At 43.1% G+C, this 21,469-nt stretch overlaps 1 protein-coding gene across 2 annotated transcripts in view; it reads right to left on the bottom strand.

Annotated features, from left to right (window-relative positions):
* Positions 1-286: 286 nt before the first annotated feature.
* The window catches only part of LOC110488874 (polycomb group RING finger protein 3), a 43,626-nt gene continuing 22,443 nt past the window's right edge, over positions 287-21,469 (bottom strand). For both annotated transcript variants that reach the window (XM_021561310.3, XM_021561311.3), the window contains 6 exons: positions 20,927-20,982; positions 20,464-20,571; positions 15,237-15,325; positions 10,685-10,822; positions 8,607-8,687; positions 287-5,416 (listed from right to left, as the gene is read on the bottom strand). In XM_021561310.3, coding sequence (XP_021416985.1) covers positions 5,369-5,416; positions 8,607-8,687; positions 10,685-10,822; positions 15,237-15,325; positions 20,464-20,571; positions 20,927-20,982 — 520 coding nt within the window. In that variant the 3' untranslated portion in view covers positions 287-5,368. The remainder of the gene's footprint in view (positions 5,417-8,606; positions 8,688-10,684; positions 10,823-15,236; positions 15,326-20,463; positions 20,572-20,926; positions 20,983-21,469) is intronic.

Genomic DNA, 21,469 nt, shown 5'->3' on the forward strand with positions numbered 1-21,469 from the left:
TCTTCAGCGGTTCATTAGATCCCAGCGGTTACAGTATGTCTAGATAAAATGGGCAGATGTGAAATGAGACGGGGCATAACAATGTTATTGGATCATTAACCAAGTCCACACTGGAAAGACTTGTCTGCAGACTCTGGATTCCCAAGTCTTGGGTGTGAGTGTGATTGGTGTCAGCATTTAGTACAGACCTCTAAAACCGTAGTATTGGTATTTATTTGGATGGATGGACATCCCTGTGAGCAATCTCTTAGAGATCAGACAGCAAAGACACTCACGGCGTTACAGACACTTTTAAAGGCATTTATTGATGAAATACACACTAGTTTTCAACGAAAAAAAGCGTCCTTAGTATAGTGTGTAGGAAATTCCAGCCCAGTTCTCTACCCAAAACTCCTTTAATGTAGCAATGGAAACCAGTTTATTACATGTGCAATAAAGAATCATAATTCAAAAAAAGAGGACAAGCACAAAAGACACCTGAATAAGTGCCTGTGTTTAACCCAGAAACACAACTGTGGAAATGTCTGTCACAGAGACAATGGCAAAACAAGAGAAACAAGACCAAAACTAAATCCAGCCGTTTCATATCCGGGTGCATTAGTGTAGTCTGAGATTCCTGGTCACCCCCAAGACCAGGAAGGCATTTTTGTGACCTGAGGAATTGACTGGAAAGCAAAAACAAAACAAAGTTAAATTGAGTTTTTACGCTGAAGCCTGGAACCATCTGAGAAACTTATATTGCGTATATAACCACATTGCCAGATTTACATTTGTTTTTCTTTTACCCAAAAAGGAGCACAGCTTGTATTGGTCGTTTACAGAGAGCATTGCGCAGAGGTGATCACTTAGAATATTACAAAAGAGGGAGGACAGTTACAAATTCATCATTTAAGCCGTACAATATTATGCATGAGTCTTGTATGTTTTAAACAAACAAAAAGGTCAATCATGAACACGGGGAAGGATATCAAATCTCTTGACATTTTTCAAAAACAAATTAGCTACTGTAAGAGTCATAACTTTACAGTACAAATAAATAATAATTATAATACAAAATTCGGACAGATTTATATCGATGACGACCACATTTATGGCTCATGAGGGCCTGCCACTGTGAAGGTTGGTAACTGTGGGCTTACTTCCCTATGCGCTGAGGGAAAATATGACTGTAACTCGTTAGTCTATATCGAACCAACATTTATCTGGCTAATTAACTCGCGTTGACATCCAGACCACATCCCGTTCCTCTTTCTCAGTCTAGGGTCCTAGTTGCAGGGGATAATTTGACGCCTTTGAAATGGACAATTGAAATGGAAATCTCATGTTGAAGTGACAGTTGCCCCTCAATTGGCACCACCTGTGAGACTGTGATTCACTCCACTTAGGCATAGCACCGTCAAGAGCCAAGCTGCCTTTCTGAGTTAGTGCAGTGGTGTGGTGCCACCCTGGCCCGACAATCTGTATTTTTTGAGTGTTTCATCCAGACTAGCCGTCTGAGTGACCCCAGTCACACGTACCTGGTCGCCTGGGTGATTACAGAGCTTTACAGGAGAGCTCAGGGGGCCAGAGTAAAAAAGAGCCATCACACTCAGAGTGAAGACTGTTATTACAGGAACAAGCACAGACATTTTGAGACCACCTGGAATACTTTGATGTCTATCCAGGGTATCCGGTCTAAAATGACTGCCACTGTTAAGACTTATCGCTCTTAAAAAACAATTATGTGTTAAAAGCCTCCTCAAGTAGCATGTCTAGTTCTGGTCTTCATAAGTGGCATTATGACAACTCAATTTGCTGGTAGTCAATAAGGCAATTAGACTATTTATCAGTTGCTTATAGCTCGCCCCAACCGCAGGGTGGATAATTCGGAGATAACAAGAGGTCAAATTAGAAAACTGGAGTTTATGAGTTGAGGCCGTGGTTTCCACACTGGCAACGGTTCAGTCTGGATGCAAACCCCGGTCTGCAGTGAACACTGTGGGGAAGCCTGTAAGCCTCTTAGCCTGGCTGTCAAGTGAAGCAGCACTGATGTCTCAATGTTGGGCTGATAAAAGAGTGAAGATCGATCCAATCCACCGCTTCGGAGGTGGAACCTGCCCCCTCGTTACTCCACACACCTCTCAGGCATACTATTATGGTCTCCTGGGTATGAGTTAACTTTGGAAACATTCAAACAACAATACCTCTGCCGACTTTCCTGGCACTGAATGCACCCGACCAATGCCTAAAAACTGCTAGAAGTCATAAAAGTGTAGTGAGTGATAAAGAAAACCAACTGTGGAATGAGCTTTCTGTACCAATTACATAGAGAAGAATGAACAACTACAGCTAGGACTGGAATCCCCATGCTTTTAACTGAGGTTACTGTGGCTCGCATGAAAATACTCCAAAATAAATACACTCTCTCTCTCTCTGAAGCTGAATCATTTGGGTTTATAGCTACCCCAGCTTTTCTGAATTTTCAATAACACTCCTTCACGGTCCACAACTTTATTGACCATTCTCTCTGTTCCATTTCCAGAGCAAGCCTGGACCGTGGGGAAAAGCAAACAAACAAATCAACAAGAAAAAGCCAGCACATTTTTCCTCTGCACAGAGAGAGCGAGAGAGACAGTTGTGACAAGAAAAGACAGGGCTCCGGCACGTAGGCACTAGGCAGGTCGTCACGAAGCCCGACTAGTGAGTGACTGAACTACTATCAGCACTCGGAATCCACTGCACTCATTTTAACCCTCTGAAGCTGATCTGCACAAGATTGAGTTAGAGAAAAGAGGTTAGCACCATACTCAGCTCCAAGAAGAGAGAAAAGAAACGCAAGCACCAGCCTTCACGGTGGCAAAGCCCCCAAAACAAGACCCCCTCGCCGCCCCCATTCTGTCCCAGAGATCACATCACAGGGTTCCTGAACAGTACTCACGTGCATACAAAACATGTTGAGGAAAGAAGATCCGAGTCTCATAACAACACCATGTAACATGCCTTTTTCCAATTATACCAGTTCTTAAAGGAAAACTCAACCCAAAAACTCTGCAAAATGCATCACACGGGGGATGATTTATGTCATTTTTAAGTTACATATCTTGAAAACTTGAGTGCCGACAAGCAAAGCATTTTTGGGACTATATCAACAATGGACTAATGAAACAAACACCAAACGACAATATTGGGGTGGAATTTTCCTTTAAGAAGCCATAGATACTGCTGCGAAATAGTAATAGCTTTTTTGCAATACGTAATGATTCCATGGCTATTTTGAGGGCGTACTGGCTAATATGCTCTTCAAACAAAGCTAATGTACATGTATGGGGCCTGTAACACAAAATGCATATGTCATTCACACTAGAGACAAGGGGTCAATAATGACAAATAATACATGATTAATTCATGATTCGGATCTTGGATGGGGTAAGCTAAGGTCAAAGGCTGAAGGTAGTGATAAAAACAAGAAATGAGTCAGACAGAACTTATGCATATTGTGTTGCCATATGCATACCAAAAATATTTCACACTATAAGAAATCACAACAAATACCAAGGTGACCTGTGTATAGTCAAAGTATGGAAAAAAAAAATACTTATATCAATATATTTATGCATTTACTGATGGGGGGGGGGGGGGACTGTTAACCAAATACAAATACATTTTGGTTAAGCTGGATTTCGTAGAGACCTGTATGAAAGTCTTTTTTTTACATAGTATGCACCTGTAGAAACGTATTTGGACTGTGTACAAGACCGACAGCTTTCCTTGCATAAACACAAGGAGGGGAACGAACATTTATTGACAGAAATATTGACAGTGCAGTGAGGTAATGCTATGTGAGGTCTGAAATGTTATTTTAGGGTCCAGTTCAAGGAAAGGATATTTCAGTTGCACTGACGAAAAAGGTGGCCGTGAGTATGAATTAAGACTGTTCCAGTCCCTCCGTGCCTTGGTTCCCGTAATACACAGTTAAGCCATTCAGCTCTGAAGTACTTTCTCCCCCAACTCTCATTAGATACACTCAAATAAGCACTCAAATTAGAGCCACCTCCCAAAGGTCAAAAAGTAGATTTTGATAATATCATATAAAAAAATGATTTTATTTCATATGCTCAAAAGAGTATTACTCTTCAATATCTGAGTGTGCTTCTTTAACATAATGAAGAAACTCGAAGCTCTTGTGATATTAATAACATCTCAATTTCATTTTTGACTATCTGTTTCAAACAGCTCTCTATCTCAGGTCACATACTGCTGTGAAATAGATGATATCTCAGCGACTTTCATATAGCTCACCACGTGGAAATACAAGGGGAAGTCACGGGGTTTTTCAAGCCTTTGGCACTAAAGGTAGCGATGAGATAGGGACAGAAGAAGGGATGCCCTGCTGCGCTGTACATAAAGATCACCCAGTGGAATACATTCTGCTAAGGAGTAGGACGCTAATGCTATCAGAAGCTGGCTGCTTTTGTAGACGGTCTCAAATTCATATATTGCTCATACGGCAACGCAACGTAATTTCAGACCCTTTTCTTCTTCGTTTTTTTACACGGCAGAAGATTTGATATATTTCTTTTGTTTCTCTCTCAGACAACTATCGGATGCCCTTCTATATACCGACAAGAAGTCTTCTCTGCATTAAAACTCTAACGTACCCTCCAATGCTACATTCGAGTAGCCCAACAATATAGCACTTCTGGAACTTTTCCTAACAGTCTAAAGTCTCTCTCCTACTCCTTTCAATCTCTCTCATAATGACATTTTATGTACAATATTGTTATATAGAACATAAATTACTACACACTTGTTTTTGCCTATTCACAATCAACGTTCAGCAAACCCCCGAAGCAAATTAAAAATCAAATAAAAAAAATCAGAGGACAATTCAACAACTCAATAAACAGCTTAGAAACAGTCTTATCATGTAACTTTATATACTTTCTGTGCTCCCAAGACTCACTGACTTTAACCTGAAAAAGAAAACGAATGGTTAAAAATCCTCGTCCTCGTTTTTTATCAGTTAATGAACGTCCGAGGAGTGAAGTCTGTAGAAAACAAAAAAGACGGTAGAACGATCACCCGACATCTTGTTCATGTGTAAACAGAGCACCAGTAGTGTCTTGGTTCCATGTCTCTCACCTGTACAAAAGTATAAATATATGCTTTTTCTCTCTCATTTTTCACATATCTAGGACGTATAGTGGACAAAAAAAAGGTTGTTTTTGATCCAAACCCGCCAGTGGTGCAGTATCTGTGCTGGGGTTCTTTGTTTGCTGGCTTGTGTGTACTTTTGCTCTGGTGTGTTGGTGTTGGGGTTGATCGTCTCTGCATAAATAGTACGTTGCACAGTCCTGGGCCACTGGGCCAAAACAACCGTTCTGTCCGACTACAGCAAATCCATTTTGGGCCTGTAATGCAGCAGGAGTGGGGATTTCTGGAATACAAACAAAACAAATGACAGATAAAGACTGCCTGAAAACCATGCAGCTGGCATAATGTACTTCTAAACAAATGGATAGGCTACTACTTTGTTTCTATCCTTTCTTAGCATCTAGTATACGTCACCTGGATTTAAAATGACCAGCTTGGATCGTAACATACACTTCACTTTATCTTGGGGTTTTGTGTCATCGTAGCAAATCGTGAGAGAAAGGGTCTCAAAATAGTTTCCAGAGAACAAGCTGTTTTCTTAACTGAGACCCCTGTGTGTAGTGATGGGAAAAGCGAGGCTTTCTCGGTCTTTGCGAGGCTTTCTCTGTCTTTGGGGCTTTCCCCAAATTGTGCCGGAAAACGGTTAATGACTTGGAGCTATTAACACGATGAGTGACATCACCTGGTTAGCAATGACAAAGCAGCATGTGACGTTCATATGGAAGTCTTTTCCAGAACATGAATCAAACCTCCGTGGCGCAGCGGTTAGTTGTGGGTGTTAACACCCTACACTTTTAGAGAAAAACTCAAATGGATCTTCTGCTGTCCCCATAGGGGCGGCAGGGGCGGCAGGGTAGCCTAGTGGTTAGAGCGTTGGACTAGTAACCGGAAGGTTGTGAGTTCAAACCCCCGAGCTGACAAGGTACAAATCTGTCGCTCTGCCCCTGAACAGGCAGTTAACCCACTGTTCCCAGGCCGTCATTGAAAATAAGAATTTGTTCTTAACTGACTTGCCTGGTTAAATAAAGGTAAAAAAAATTAAAAAAAATAGGAGAACCCTTTTGGGGTTCTACTGGAAACCAAGAAGGGTTATCCTATGGGGACAACCGAAGAACCATTTTGCAACCATTTTCCCTAAGAGTGTACAATCAGCTACCATTACAAGTTCGCACCTTCCATCATGCGTCCCTTTTTTGCTGTGAATCCCTTTTTATGCTGTCAAAAATGGTGAATATATGGCATTATTTCGGATGCTATAGACAGAAGCTTATTCTGCACTAAATAAAACAAATTGTTTGAACAACAATGTGCAAAAAGCGTGGTGTCGCATAAAACAATGTGTAAATAATATGTCTTCGCTGGGGTTCGACCCCATTCCCTGTCGTCAGTGAGTGTTCTGGTCCCCGAGACCATGACTCTACATGCTGAGCTGTTCAGGTGACTCGACAAGAAGAAAATCCTAACTACATTGTAGGCCTAAGTACGGTGTCCAGTAGAGGTCGGTGTTTTAAAGCAACTTGGAATCGAAGATAGCACTGGAACCACAGCAAAATCTGTGGCATTTTGCAACACACGGTTTGAAAAACCACGTGATCAAACAAAGCTTCGGGTGCCATTGGTCATGTGATAATGTTACTTTGAAACGGGCGTCGGTACATTGTGTCAGATCAGTAGTGCTTTGAAAACGGAATCGGAGCACCGGTGCCCCGGCATCAAATGTTCCATCACTGCCTGTCTGCACAGCTTTTCAGCATGCATATCTGTGGATGATCTATGCAGAGTACATACAGTGCCTTGCAAAAGTATTCGGCCCCCTTGAACTTTGCGACCTTTTGCCATATTTCAGGCTTCAAACATAAAGATATAAAACTGTATTTTTTTGTGAAGAATCAACAACAAGTGGGACACAATCATGAAGTGGAACGACATTTATTGGATATTTCAAACTTTTTTAACAAATCAAAAACTGAAAAATTGGGCGTGCAAAATTATTCAGCCCCCTTAAGTTAATACTTTGTAGCGCCACCTTTTGCTGCGATTACAGCTGTAAGTCGCTTGGGGTATGTCTCTATCAGTTTTGCACATCGAGAGACTGACATTTTTTCCCATTCCTCCTTGCAAAACAGCTCGAGCTCAGTGAGGTTGGATGGAGAGCATTTGTGAACAGCAGTTTTCAGTTCTTTCCACAGATTCTCGATTGGATTCAGGTCTGGACTTTGACTTGGCCATTCTAACACCTGGATATGTTTATTTTTGAACCATTCCATTGTAGATTTTGCTTTATGTTTTGGATCATTGTCTTGTTGGAAGACAAATCTCCGTCCCAGTCTCAGGTCTTTTGCAGACTCCATCAGGTTTTCTTCCAGAATGGTCCTGTATTTGGCTCCATCCATCTTCCCATCAATTTTAACCATCTTCCCTGTCCCTGCTGAAGAAAAGCAGGCCCAAACCATGATGCTGCCACCACCATGTTTGACAGTGGGGATGGTGTGATGAGCTGTGTTGCTTTTACGCCAAACATAACGTTTTGCATTGTTGCCAAAAAGTTCAATTTTGGTTTCATCTGACCAGAGCACCTTCTTCCACATGTTTGGTGTGTCTCTCAGGTGGCTTGTGGCAAACTTTAAACAACACTTTTTATGGATATCTTTAAGAAATGGCTTTCTTCTTGTCACTCTTCCATAAAGGCCAAATTTGTGCAATATACGACTGATTGTTGTCCTATGGACAGAGTCTCCCACCTCAGCTGTAGATCTCTGCAGTTCATCCAGAGTGATCATGGGCCTCTTGGCTGCATCTCTGATCAGTCTTCTCGTTGTATGAGCTGAAAGTTTAGAGGGACAGCCAGGTCTTGGTAGATTTGCAGTGGTCTGATACTCCTTCCATTTCAATATTATCGCTTGCACGGTGCTCCTTGGGATGTTTAAAGCTGGGGAAATCTTTTTGTATCCAAATCCGGCTTTAAACTTCTTCACAACAGTATCTCGGACCTGCCTGGTGTGTTCCTTGTTCTTCATGATGCTCTCTGCGCTTTTAACGGACCTCTGAGACTATCACAGTGCAGGTGCATTTATACAGAGACTTGATTACACACAGGTGGATTGTATTTATCATCATTAGTCATTTAGGTCAACATTGGATCATTCAGAGATCCTCACTGAACTTCTGGAGAGAGTTTGCTGCACTGAAAGTAAAGGGGCTGAATAATTTTGCACGCCCAATTTTTCAGTTTTTGATTTGTTAAAAAAGTTTGAAATATCCAATAAATGTCGTTCCACTTCATGATTGTGTCCCACTTGTTGTTGATTCTTCACAAAAAAATACAGTTTTATATCTTTATGTTTGAACCCTGAAATGTGGCAAAAGGTCGCAAAGTTCAAGGGGGCCGAATACTTTCGCAAGGCACTGTACATTCAACAGAACCTGAAAAGCAATATTAAAATGTCAGGAAACTTATATTAAGAAAGTATTACCTTAAATCTCCATCTCGTCACGACAACGAATTTCAAAGTGTGGTCCTTCCCCAAGATTTCCTCATTGCATAAAATGTCCAGCTGTGAATGGGAGATATAAGAACGCCACATGTATTACCATTTTACTGGAAGGAAAACCCCCTGCAGGGCATGCAGAGAATAAAGCCCTCTTAAGCTAGGGTTGTTTAATGCTGTGACAACAACCCGCATGACCAGAAACATGCTCTGCTTTGATAACAGTTCATACGTTGTCCTTCTGAATCGGGCGTGTGTCTCCCATTGCCGTGGAATTCTAAAATGAACCCTCCAAACACCGCAGCTTTCCTTTTCCTCTCACTTTCACTCAGCGTCAAACCATCTCCGTTTCTTGGAGAGGAAAGAAAGATGGCACCGTATATTTGACGGTGGGCCCGTAGCACCTTGCGCATGGAGGGCTTTTGGAAAAGCACAAAAAGCGTATTTGTAGACAACACGAATCAAATGCCGCCTTGCCAATCCACTCCTCCTCCTTGGATTAAGGTTTGATAGTCTGTGAGGCGGCTGGCCGCATTTGCATTCGGCCAATCAATACTCTCCCTAACACAGACGCTGAGGGGCTAAGGGGAAAGGGAGAGAGGAGAGGAAGCCAGTGTGAAGCAGCACTGCCATAGCAGCACCTACTGGTAGCTGGCTGTTTCTTCTTTTTATGTTTTTTTTCTCCTTTTTGTCCCCAATTCCAAGGTATCCAATTGGTAGTTACAGTCTTGTCTCATCGCTGCAACTCCCATACGGACTCGGGAGAGACAAAGTTCGAGAGCCGTGCGTCCTCCGAAACACAACCCAACCAAGCCGCACTGCTTCTTGACACAATTCCCATTTAACCTGGAAGCCAGCCACACCAATGTGTCGGAGGAAACACTGTACACCTGGCAACCATGTCAGCGTGCACTGCGACCGGCCCGCCACAGGAGTCGCTGGTGCGCGATGGGACAAGGACATCCCTGCCGGCCAAACCCTCCCTAACCCGGATGACGCTGGGCCAATTGTGCACCGCCTCGTGGGTCTCCCGGTCCCAGCCGGCTGCGATAGAGCCTGGGCGGCTGGATGTTCCTTCTAACAGAGAAACAATGTTTCTTCCTTGCTGTTTTTGCCTTGGTGCCAGTTTAAAACCAACTTGCCACATCAAGACATACAGAAATAATAGACAGCGTGTATTCGAGTAGTGATTCAATTATTGATATTATCATAATATGAAAGAATGGACACAATATCCAAAGATGTGTTTGGGGGCTGGGAGACATGACAACAAGTTCGAAAACTTATAAGAAAAAATAAATGAATTATAAGACACATGGTGTGAATGACGCAACGCATTCAGCTCATGTGGGCTGCTGAAATATCAAGATGGATGCCACAATTATCTTACAGCTATACCAATATAACCCATGGGAAAGTGATGCGCTGTGCTTTGACACAGCGGGGGCTGTTGACGCACACTTCCGCTGTGTGTTTGCCGTTGAAAATAGATTGTGTTGGAACAATGACTCTTAATATTCAATAGACAACAATAGAGCAGCCGACAGCTGTATTGCGCTACGGACGCTGGTGATGGAAGCATATGCGGTGAAGACCACCCACACACACTCACACACATCTTCATAACAGACAGATACCAAAGAGAAAAGGCTAATTGAACACCCAGGATCTCCCCCATACAGTTATGACAGGCAACTCACAACGACATGACAGAAAGCAAATTATATTACAAGAGCTTATTTCCCCCAGAACATATGGTGGATGGTAAACGCTTTGTGAAAAATAATGACAGCAGAGAGGCTTTGATAGTGTTTGTGATGGTGCATACAGATTCACTGCCTTCAGAAGAACAAGAATGCCTTGTTAAAAGTGATCACCTTTCAGTTTAAAGTGCATGGGAAGGGCTTAAAGAGACAGCTAGTCAAAACCACATCTTGGGGCCTCCTTAAAAATAGGTCCTTTATCACTGAACAAATGTTACAGAGTCCAGGTCAGTATCAGCAGGTAAACCAGGAAAAATGCCCCCCCCCCCCCCCCCTTGCCATAAAGTGTGTTTGACGTACCTCATTAAACGATGTCAGGTTAAGCTTTTTGGCGATGAATTTCTTGAGGTGAAGGACCGTGGCTTGAGCCGAGCAGCGGATCCACTTGCGCTTCAGGTCGCGGAGCTTGCTGCTGTTGCACTCCAAACAGATGCTGACCTGCAGGAGGGAAGACATACTACAAAATGACTGAGGTGGAACTTGAATTTTCCTTTCAGGCGTCTCAGTACAGTCATGAAGGCAGACCAGATGACTTATCTTAACTCTCCGGTGCTGAAAATACAGTGCATCAACCCCTTTCCGTCCTACGTTTAAAATACCATTCCACATGAGACTTGCCATCCAAATGGAATAGGTATCGTTCGTGGTGACTCTGTGCCATGTCATTGTCTCAGTACGCCAGGAGATGGAGAGTGGCACACTTTTGGAGCATGGCAAAACGAAGATGGAGCCGCAGGTGGCTTGGCAAGGCTGTGCCTGAAAGAGTCATGTTGCATTACCAGCAACAGGCCTCTTCCTCAGATTGCCATACAGGCACAGGCAAAGTGCCCTGGTAAAGTGGCATTCTCGTGCCATTTTCAGGTGATTTCTTGGGATCCGGGGATGGAGTAATAGAAACAGGGTATTAACGCCACCATCTTTCTCCCTCAAACATCAAGAGATCCAGAAACAAATAAGGCTCTCCAGAGTTATGCTTTAACATGAAAATCATCTCAACTTGTAAATAAATACTCAGCAGCCATGTAACGTATCGAAAGCAAAGACTGTTGTAAAGTGTAAAGACTGTTGTAAAGTGTAAAGACTGCTGTAAAGTGTAAAGACTGCTGTAAAGTGTAAAGATCGCTGTAAAGTGTAAATGGCTGGTTTTCAATGGAACAAGCAATGATGGAAACGTTATGATGCAAATGAAGGCTTCGCATTGAGAGAGTGGGAGACAGAGTTAATGGTAGTTCAGCAGCAGTCTTCGGGGCCATTACATTAGTGGAATCATTAGGGAACTGCCAAGCTGGTATGACTCGCAGCAAATTCACAGATATGACTGATGCAATAGCCCAGCATATTGAGTAAAGGAAGGTCTTTGGAGCAGCAGAGCACACCTTTTCTCTCTTCTTTTGAGCTGTGTAATGAACAGCAGACGACATCAAACGTTTAAGGAGAAAACGTGAAATGACTTTATAGATTCAATGACTAGAGATTTAAATATTTTACATTTCAGTCAATAGTTATGTCCATATTCAGCAGCCCAAAATCACCATCTTGGAGTTAGATAGCATGGTGTCAGTCATTATAGTTTTTCTAAAAAAATATTTTTTGATCACATAACAGATCAGAGTCCTTGTATCTTTTTTTATCGGGAGCTCATTTCCCTTGAAAAGAACTGACACCAAATACACTCTCCATTGTCTGGAAATCCTGGATGTGCAAATTAAATTGTTTGTGCCTCGGCCAGATGTGAGCAGACATGGCTCTGATTAATTTTTCTTTCGTGGTTCTTCTTCCTTTCAGTTTCAGTATTGTGCTGCTCTCATTAGCCTGCCTTGGCTTCCCTTCACACCCCAAGGTCAACCTTTAAGAAGGTCAGCCAGCAGACATGGCGGGAGAAGTCCAAACCCAGCCATGCATGGCCCTCTCCTGCTGTTATTACTACTACCAACTAGGGTTGAGCTGCTGTTGTAAAACCTCACTTAAAAGAAAAGGTAGTTATCGTCCTCTCTGTCCTCTTTCCTTCTGTTCTCTTTTCTGTTATCAACCCTTTCTGTACGACCTCTCTCCTCTCTGTCCTCTTTCCTTCTCTTTTCTGTTATCAACCCTTTCTGTACGACCTCTCTCCTCTCTGTCCTCTTTCCTTCTCTTTTCTGTTATCAACCCTTTCTGTACGACCTCTCTCCTCTCTGTCCTCTTTCCTTCTCTTTTCTGTTATCAACCCTTTCTGTACGACCTCTCTCCTCTCTGTCCTCTTTCCTTCTCTTTTCTGTTATCAACCCTTTCTGTACGACCTCTCTCCTCTCTGTCCTCTTTCCTTCTCTTTTCTGTTATCAACCCTTTCTGTACGACCTCTCTCCTCTCTGTCCTCTTTCCTTCTCTTTTCTGTTATCAACCCTTTCTGTATGACCTCTCTCCTCTCTGTCCTCTTTCCTTCTGTTCTCTTTTCTGTTATCAACCCTTTCTGTACGACCTCTCTCCTCTCTGTCCTCTTTCCTTCTGTTCTCTTTTCTGTTATCAACCCTTTCTGTACGACCTCTCTCCTCTCTGTCCTCTTTCCTTCTCTTTTCTGTTATCAACCCTTTCTGTACGACCTCTCTCCTCTCTGTCCTCTTTCCTTCTCTTTTCTGTTATCAACCCTTTCTGTACGACCTCTCTCCTCTCTGTCCTCTTTCCTTCTCTTTTCTGTTATCAACCCTTTCTGTACGACCTCCCTCCTCTCTGTCCTCTTTCCTTCTCTTTTCTGTTATCAACCCTTTCTGTACGACCTCTCTCCTCTCTGTCCTCTTTCCTTCTCTTTTCTGTTATCAACCCTTTCTGTACGACCTCTCTCCTCTCTGTCCTCTTTCCTTCTCTTTTCTGTTATCAACCCTTTCTGTACGACCTCTCTCCTCTCTGTCCTCTTTCCTTCTGTTCTCTTTTCTGTTATCAACCCTTTCTGTACGACCTCTCTCCTCTCTGTCCTCTTTCCTTCTCTTTTCTGTTATCAACCCTTTCTGTACGACCTCTCTCCTCTCTGTCCTCTTTCCTTCTCTTTTCTGTTATCAACCCTTTCTGTACGACCTCTCTCCTCTCTGTCCTCTTTCCTTCTGTTCTCTTTTCTGTTATCAACCCTTTCTGTACGACCTCTCTCCTCTCTGTCCTCTTTCCTTCTGTTCTCTTTTCTGTTATCAACCCTTTCTGTACGACCTCTCTCCTCTCTGTCCTCTTTCCTTCTCTTTTCTGTTATCAACCCTTTCTGTACGACCTCCCTCCTCTCTGTCCTCTTTCCTTCTGTTCTCTTTTCTGTTATCAACCCTTTCTGTACGACCTCTCTCCTCTCTGTCCTCTTTCCTTCTCTTTTCTGTTATCAACCCTTTCTGTACGACCTCTCTCCTCTCTGTCCTCTTTCCTTCTCTTTTCTGTTATCAACCCTTTCTGTACGACCTCTCTCCTCTCTGTCCTCTTTCCTTCTCTTTTCTGTTATCAACCCTTTCTGTACGACCTCCCTCCTCTCTGTCCTCTTTCCTTCTGTTCTCTTTTCTGTTATCAACCCTTTCTGTACGACCTCTCTCCTCTCTGTCCTCTTTCCTTCTCTTTTCTGTTATCAACCCTTTCTATACGACCTCTCCTCTCTGTCCTCTTTCCTTCTCTTTTCTGTTATCAACCCTTTCTGTACGACCTCTCTCCTCTCTGTCCTCTTTCCTTCTCTTTTCTGTTATCAACCCTTTCTGTACGACCTCTCTCCTCTCTGTCCTCTTTCCTTCTGTTCTCTTTTCTGTTATCAACCCTTTCTATACGACCTCTCCTCTCTGTCCTCTTTCCTTCTCTTTTCTGTTATCAACCCTTTCTGTACGACCTCTCTCCTCTCTGTCCTCTTTCCTTCTCTTTTCTGTTATCAACCCTTTCTGTACGACCTCCCTCCTCTGTGTCCTCTCTTTCACTCTCCATTAACCTAATCTCCTGTCTCTCATTCCTCTCTTCACCTCCTTCCTTCCATCCTCTCTTTTTCACTCACGCCGTCTTTTCCCTCTCCTCCACAATTTCATAGCAGACTCTCTCATCCACCGTGACTTATAGACCTTCTATCTACCCTCCAAATATTTGTTTTATTTTATCTCTTTTTCACATCCTCCCCTCAACTGTCTCCATTTCACCCTCTCCATCTCTCCTGTGTCTCACCTGACACTTGACAGCAGTTCACCCCTCCCTGTATTCTATCTACAGAGCCTAGCTACAGCTGCCCTATTAGCTATTCTTTCCACACTCCATTCCTCTGCTGAATACCAAAAGAGCGGGACCTTGGACCCCTGGTTCAATCTCCCAGCCAAGCGTAGACGACGTGCCGCTTGGCTGGGTGTGGACGGGCATATTTTCAAAAACTGACATGTTGCTCATTGCTCTGTAGGGACAATGGCTAAATGGTAAACAGCCAAATCTCCTAAAGCTATACAGTCGTGACGAGTGTGCGACGGCTCCTTTATTGAAATGACTGTTTGTGGATACGACGGCAACATGCAGCTACAATAAAAGCCCTCTATGCATTATTGATATCATGCACAGGGCTGAGAAGTTACCTGAATACAAATTACATCAAGATGGAATTCATGTAAAACCGTCGCCCATTTTGAATGGGTTATCTGTATGTGTGTCATGCTGGGTTGTCTACTTGTAAATTTACGACTCAAAACAACCATAGGCCTAGCATGTTGTGAACTGATAATTACAAAAGATTACCTATTACCCAGGGGAATGTTGATTAGATTACACTTTGCATTACGAGGCTCGTAATTTCATGCCATCCAGACATAGGAAATGAAAGATGAGCTTGGAGATGACTCCTTCCTGTCCTGCAGGAAATGAAGGGGGCATGTGGTGGAAGGGCACCTACCTGCTCGTCGCTGCGGTGATAATCGTTATCCTCCTCCGGTTTCTCCTCCGCCGTTTCCTTTTTGTCTGTGTTCTCTGTTTTCACCTCGCCTGTTGTCAACCAATGAGGGAAGTAACAGTTAGTGGTAATAGAGACTATTAAGCCAAAGTTATTTCGTTTCTATTAAATTCATCATTTGGATGTTTCAACAAATTAACAAATGTAACTTCATCAAGCCATTGCTTTCTACAAAATGACCACAGACAGTTACGAGTGACCGACACTCAGAATCTGTGTTACCTTTAATCTTGTGGACAAGACATAATTGACTTTCATGCCTGCTCTCTTTGTTGGCTAAACACAAGCAATGCTCATTTGATGCCAGAAAACAGGGCATGCTTCTTTCTAATTAACTAAATGGCCTGTATTCAACTGTAGTCTCCATTCATGCAGAAGCACATTTATTAGACAATTACGTGGCCCAAAGTGTCAAGCAGTTTACTTGACTTATCCACCGTCGAAGCATATCCCTCCATTACAGGACACCTATTAATCAAGGCAAACCGATTCATTCATTCACTAATTTGCCATTGTGCCAGGGGAGGGGATCTAACATCAGACCTTTCTTTGGTTTAAATCGGCTTCAGGGAACCATTTGACCCTCTCCTCAAAAAGATGGAAGGAGATGGAGAGTTGGAGCTGGAGAAAGGTTATTAGGGAGTAAGGGCTGATGGTCACTGGCAAGAGAAGGAGAGAAAAGAGTCTTCTCCACACACCGGGGTAGACATGGTCCCTACTATGAGACACACACACACACTCACACACACACACACACCGGGGTAGCTAAACTGGGGAACATAGTCTTAGAGCGGTGAGGCCAGCTCTTGTTCAACAAAACATACTATTGTTGGCTCCAGCGATTTGGGTCACTGTGATGGGAAACACCTTGGTAGAAAGGGCCATGACAATCTCCCAATCGGGGTCAATTGAGTCAGTTCCGTGACGGCAAAACGAGGGACGTTATCTGAGCTCAGTTGATTAGGTAGCCCCTTGTTTGTGGACAGCCATTTTCTCCCTCTCTCTGATTGGCAATGGAACTGGGGCCCATCTTCTATTGTTCTCCCTTTGCTCTTCACAGCCCATCCCAAAGGGGATTGGCGGTAAGGCTTGAGATAATCTCAAGTGTAAACAGAGTGATTGCCGTTCAAGTGAGGGAAAATTGGATACGATTCACCTTCAGCCAATCTGAAAATAACTCAATGACACTAAGTATAAGGTGGACATTGTTTCCTTTTTGGGAATAATTCTAGGAATAAGGCGATTGGACAGTGCTCTGATTGTAAACACTGATATTATTGAGTATTAAAGACAAGAAACTGGTGGGTTATATGAATCCTACATGTGACAGAGAAACTGGTGGGCTAATCCGAGTACTACATGTCACAGAGAAACTGGTGGGCTAATCTGAGTACTACATGTCACAGAGAAACTGGTGGGCTAATCTGAGTACTACATATCACAGAGAAACTAGTGTGCTAATCTGAGTACGACATGTCACAGAGAAACTGGTGGGCTAATCTGAGTACTACATGTCACAGAGAAACTGGTGGGCTAATCTGAGTACAACATGTCACAGAGAAACTGGTGGGCTAATCTGAGTACTACATGTCCCAGAGAAACTGGTGGGCTAATCTGAGTACTACATGTCACAGAGAAACTGGTGGGCTAATCTAAGTACTATGTGTCACAGAGAAACTGGTGGGCTAATCTGAGTACTACATGTCACAGAGAAACTAGTGGGCTAATCTGAGTACGACATGTCACAGAGAAACTGGTGGGCTAATCTGAGTACTACATGTCCCAGAGAAACTGGTGGGCTAATCTGAGTACTAAATATCACAGAGAAACTGGTGGGCTAATCTGAGTACAACATGTCACAGATAAACTGTTGGGCTAATCTGAGTACTACATGTCCCAGAGAAACTGGTGGGCTAATCTGAGTACTACATGTCACAGAGAAACTGGTGGGCTAATCTGAGTACTACATGTCACAGAGAAACTGGTGGGCTAATCTGAGTACTACATGTCACAGAGAAACTAGTGGGCTAATCTGAGTACGACATGTCACAGAGAATGTATTTTTCTCAGTGAATTAGCTTTTATATAACTTGTTGACCATCTAAAAAACATACAGTGCCTTGCGAAAGTATTCGGCCCCCTTGAACTTTGTGACCTTTTGCCACATTTCAGGCTTCAAACATAAAGATATAAAACTGTATTTTTTTGTCAGAAATCAACAACAAGTGGGACACAATCATGAAGTGGAACGACATTTATTGGATATTTCAAAAAATTTTAACAAATCAAAAACTGAAAAATTGGGCGTGCAAAATTATTCAGCCCCTTTACTCAGTGCAGCAAACTCTCTCCAGAAGTTCAGTGAGGATCTCTGAATGATCCAATGTTGACCTAAATGACTAATGATGATAAATACAATCCACCTGTGTGTAATCAAGTCTCCGTATAAATGCACCTGCACTGTGATAGTCTCAGAGGTCCGTTAAAAGCGCAGAGAGCATCATGAAGAACAAGGAACACACCAGGCAGGTCCGAGATAATGTTGTGAAAAAGTTTAAAGCCGGATTTGGATACAAAAAGATTTCCCAAGCTTTAAACATCCCAAGGAGCACTGTGCAAGCAATAATATTGAAATGGAAGGAGTATCAGACCACTGCAAATCTACCAAGACCTGGCCGTCCCTCTAAACTTTCAGCTCATACAAGGAGAAGACTGATCAGAGATGCAGCCAAGAGGCCCATGATCACTCTGGATGAACTGCAGAGATCTACAGCTGAGGTGGGAGACTCTGTCCATAGGACAACAATCAGTCGTATATTGCACAAATCTGGCCTTTATGGAAGAGTGGCAAGAAGAAAGCCATTTCTTAAAGATATCCATAAAAAGTGTTGTTTAAAGTTTGCCACAAGCCACCTGAGAGACACACCAAACATGTGGAAGAAGGTGCTCTGGTCAGATGAAACCAAAATTGAACTTTTTGGCAACAATGCAAAACGTTATGTTTGGCGTAAAAGCAACACAGCTCATCACCCTGAACACACCATCCCCACTGTCAAACATGGTGGTGGCAGCATCATGGTTTGGGCCTGCTTTTCTTCAAGAGGGACAGGGAAGATGGTTAAAATTGATGGGAAGATGGATGAAGCCAAATACAGGACCATTCTGGAAGAAAACCTGATGGAGTCTGCAAAAGATCTGAGACTGGGACGGAGATTTGTCTTCCAACAAGACAATGATCCAAAATATAAAGCAAAATCTACAATGGAATGGTTCAAAAATAAACATATCCAGGTGTTAGAATGGCCAAGTCAAAGTCCAGACCTGAATCCAATCGAGAATCTGTGGAAAGAACTGAAAACTGCTGTTCACAAATGCTCTCCATCCAACCTCACTGAGCTCGAGCTGTTTTGCAAGGAGGAATGGGAAAAAAATTCCGTCTCTCGATGTGCAAAACTGATAGAGACATACCCCAAGCCACTTACAGCTGTAATTGCAGCAAAAGGTGGCGCTACAAAGTATAAACTTAAGGGGGCTGAATAATTTTGCACGCCCAATTTTTCAGTTTTTGATTTGTTAAAAAAGTTTGAAATATCCAATAAATGTCGTTCCACTTCATGATTGTGTCCCACTTGTTGTTGATTCTTCACAAAAAAATACAGTTTTATATCTTTATGTTTGAAGCCTGAAATGTGGCAAAAGGTCGCAAAGTTCAAGGGGGCCGAATACTTTCGCAAGGCACTCATCACCCTGAACACACCATCCCCACTGTCAAACATGGTGGTGGCAGCATCATGGTTTGGGCCTGCTTTTCTTCAAGAGGGACAGGGAAGATGGTTAAAATTGATGGGAAGATGGATGAAGCCAAATACAGGACCATTCTGGAAGAAAACCTGATGGAGTCTGCAAAAGATCTGAGACTGGGACGGAGATTTGTCTTCCAACAAGACAATGATCCAAAATATAAAGCAAAATCTACAATGGAATGGTTCAAAAATAAACATATCCAGGTGTTAGAATGGCCAAGTCAAAGTCCAGACCTGAATCCAATCGAGAATCTGTGGAAAGAACTGAAAACTGCTGTTCACAAATGCTCTCCATCCAACCTCACTGAGCTCGAGCTGTTTTGCAAGGAGGAATGGGAAAAAAATTCCGTCTCTCGATGTGCAAAACTGATAGAGACATACCCCAAGCCACTTACAGCTGTAATTGCAGCAAAAGGTGGCGCTACAAAGTATAAACTTAAGGGGGCTGAATAATTTTGCACGCCCAATTTTTCAGTTTTAGATTTGTTAAAAAAGTTTGAAATATCCAATAAATGTCGTTCCACTTCATGATTGTGTCCCACTTGTTGTTGATTCTTCACAAAAAAATACAGTTTTATATCTTTATGTTTGAAGCCTGAAATGTGGCAAAAGGTCGCAAAGTTCAAGGGGGCCGAATACTTTCGCAAGGCACTGTATTTGTCTTCACGGAGGATATTGTCGTAAAGTGTCGGCATGTGAAAGAGAAAGAGCGAGAGAGGAAGAAAGAAAGACGAAACGAGAGATAACAAGTAAGAGAAAGAGAACACAACAGTGAGAGAAATAGACAGAACAAAAATATGACAGTGAAAGCCTTTTTGAGCCCTTGAAGTGAAGGTGCCATTATAGATGCATCCATTAGCACGCTCATGTCATTCCCCGCTTCGGGGATTGGCTCTCAGGAAATCTGGGAGCAGGAGCTGCCGTCTGTCATTAGCCCACGAGCTCCACACTATCTCTGTTTTGCTGGGCAGTGAGTGCAGACAAGGGTTTAATTTCTGCTAGGATTCTGTCAATGTAAGTGTGTTAGCCATGCCTCAGCCCAACCTACAGCGACAGTGGGGGGGGGGGGGGGGGGGTAGCACGAGAGCAGTTCCACTTCCATTTGAGCGTTAATTACAAGAAATCAGAAAGGTTATTAAGCAAGCGATTAGGTCTGCTCTGTGACGACCCTCTGGGCACGCGTTTACAAAAACCCTCAGTGTCGGGCTGGGATGGAGTGCGGCCGTGCATTACAGCCACCGCCACTTTCTCACACTGATTGGGTTGGGCTGAATCAAGAAACAAGGTGATACTAAGTGGAGGAAAATAGAGGCCGGATATGATGAGATGTGTGTGCCTGGGTTGCGGCAGGGTGAGCTGGGCTGTACCATTGCGTTGAGGATCTAGATGTTTCATGCTGCACAGCTCTCCTTTGATGTCCCCGGGCACTTCCATTCCCAGCTTCTGATAGAAGTCTCTTTGTTTTTTTATCTCCGCTGCAGGAGTGGGGAGGAGGGAATGAGAGAGAGAGACACAAGGGAGAATTAAAGGCCTTGCTTTGGCTGAAGGTGCCTGTCACTAGGGATTCTTTAAGTCTGATATGGAGCAGTATTTTTCTCATTACAGTCCCTCAGATACGTCAGTGAATGCACATGTCAAATCCTTGATAGATATTCCAGGGCTATGTGCTTTGGGATGTTAGTTATTCAGTAACTCCGCCTCAATCTCACTTTACAAACAGATTGTAAGGAAACAGGGTTGAGAGATGTGTATGGGCAGAGAATAATAGTGAAAGTTTAATGTTATTGGTGAAGGGACAAGGAAGAAGATAAGCCAATATGAGATAATTACCCTCTTGTAACCCCGGCACCAACTTGTAGACAATGTCTTGCATTGTCCGGTCATGGCTAGAGGAAAAGAGATGAAATCTAGAAATGAGAAATCTAACAATTTATACTGACAGTTTAAGATATGTTATACCCTGCTTACTCGGTCTTGTTCGGAAGCTTTTATTTTACTGTAACTGATGTTGACGAGACAGGTAAGATCATTCGATTTGTAAAAAGATGAAATACATAAATGCTGATCATACACACCTCCTAAATGTCAGCAGCATATGCTTGATGTGTGAACACCATTTACCATTAAACAGCGAGAGTGACAGCTAAACACAGCGCCTCAACCACTGCCCAGCACAGCAGTGACCATACTCTATTTCAACAGCTGAAAAGCATTGTGACTAACAGGACCCAGTGGGGTGTGTTGTGATGGCACGAGGACCCTGGAAATATATGTGGTGTTCCTGCCGTCTGGAGTGAAGGTCATTCCATCTATTTGCTGCTCAGGACCACAATTAGCTGATTCTCTCCCCAAGGCCGGCGAGAGCCGACCCCT

Source organism: Oncorhynchus mykiss, chromosome 14 (genome assembly GCF_057628025.1).
Source record: "Oncorhynchus mykiss isolate SJ-2025 chromosome 14, ASM5762802v1, whole genome shotgun sequence".
Classification (NCBI taxonomy): domain Eukaryota; kingdom Metazoa; phylum Chordata; class Actinopteri; order Salmoniformes; family Salmonidae; genus Oncorhynchus; species Oncorhynchus mykiss.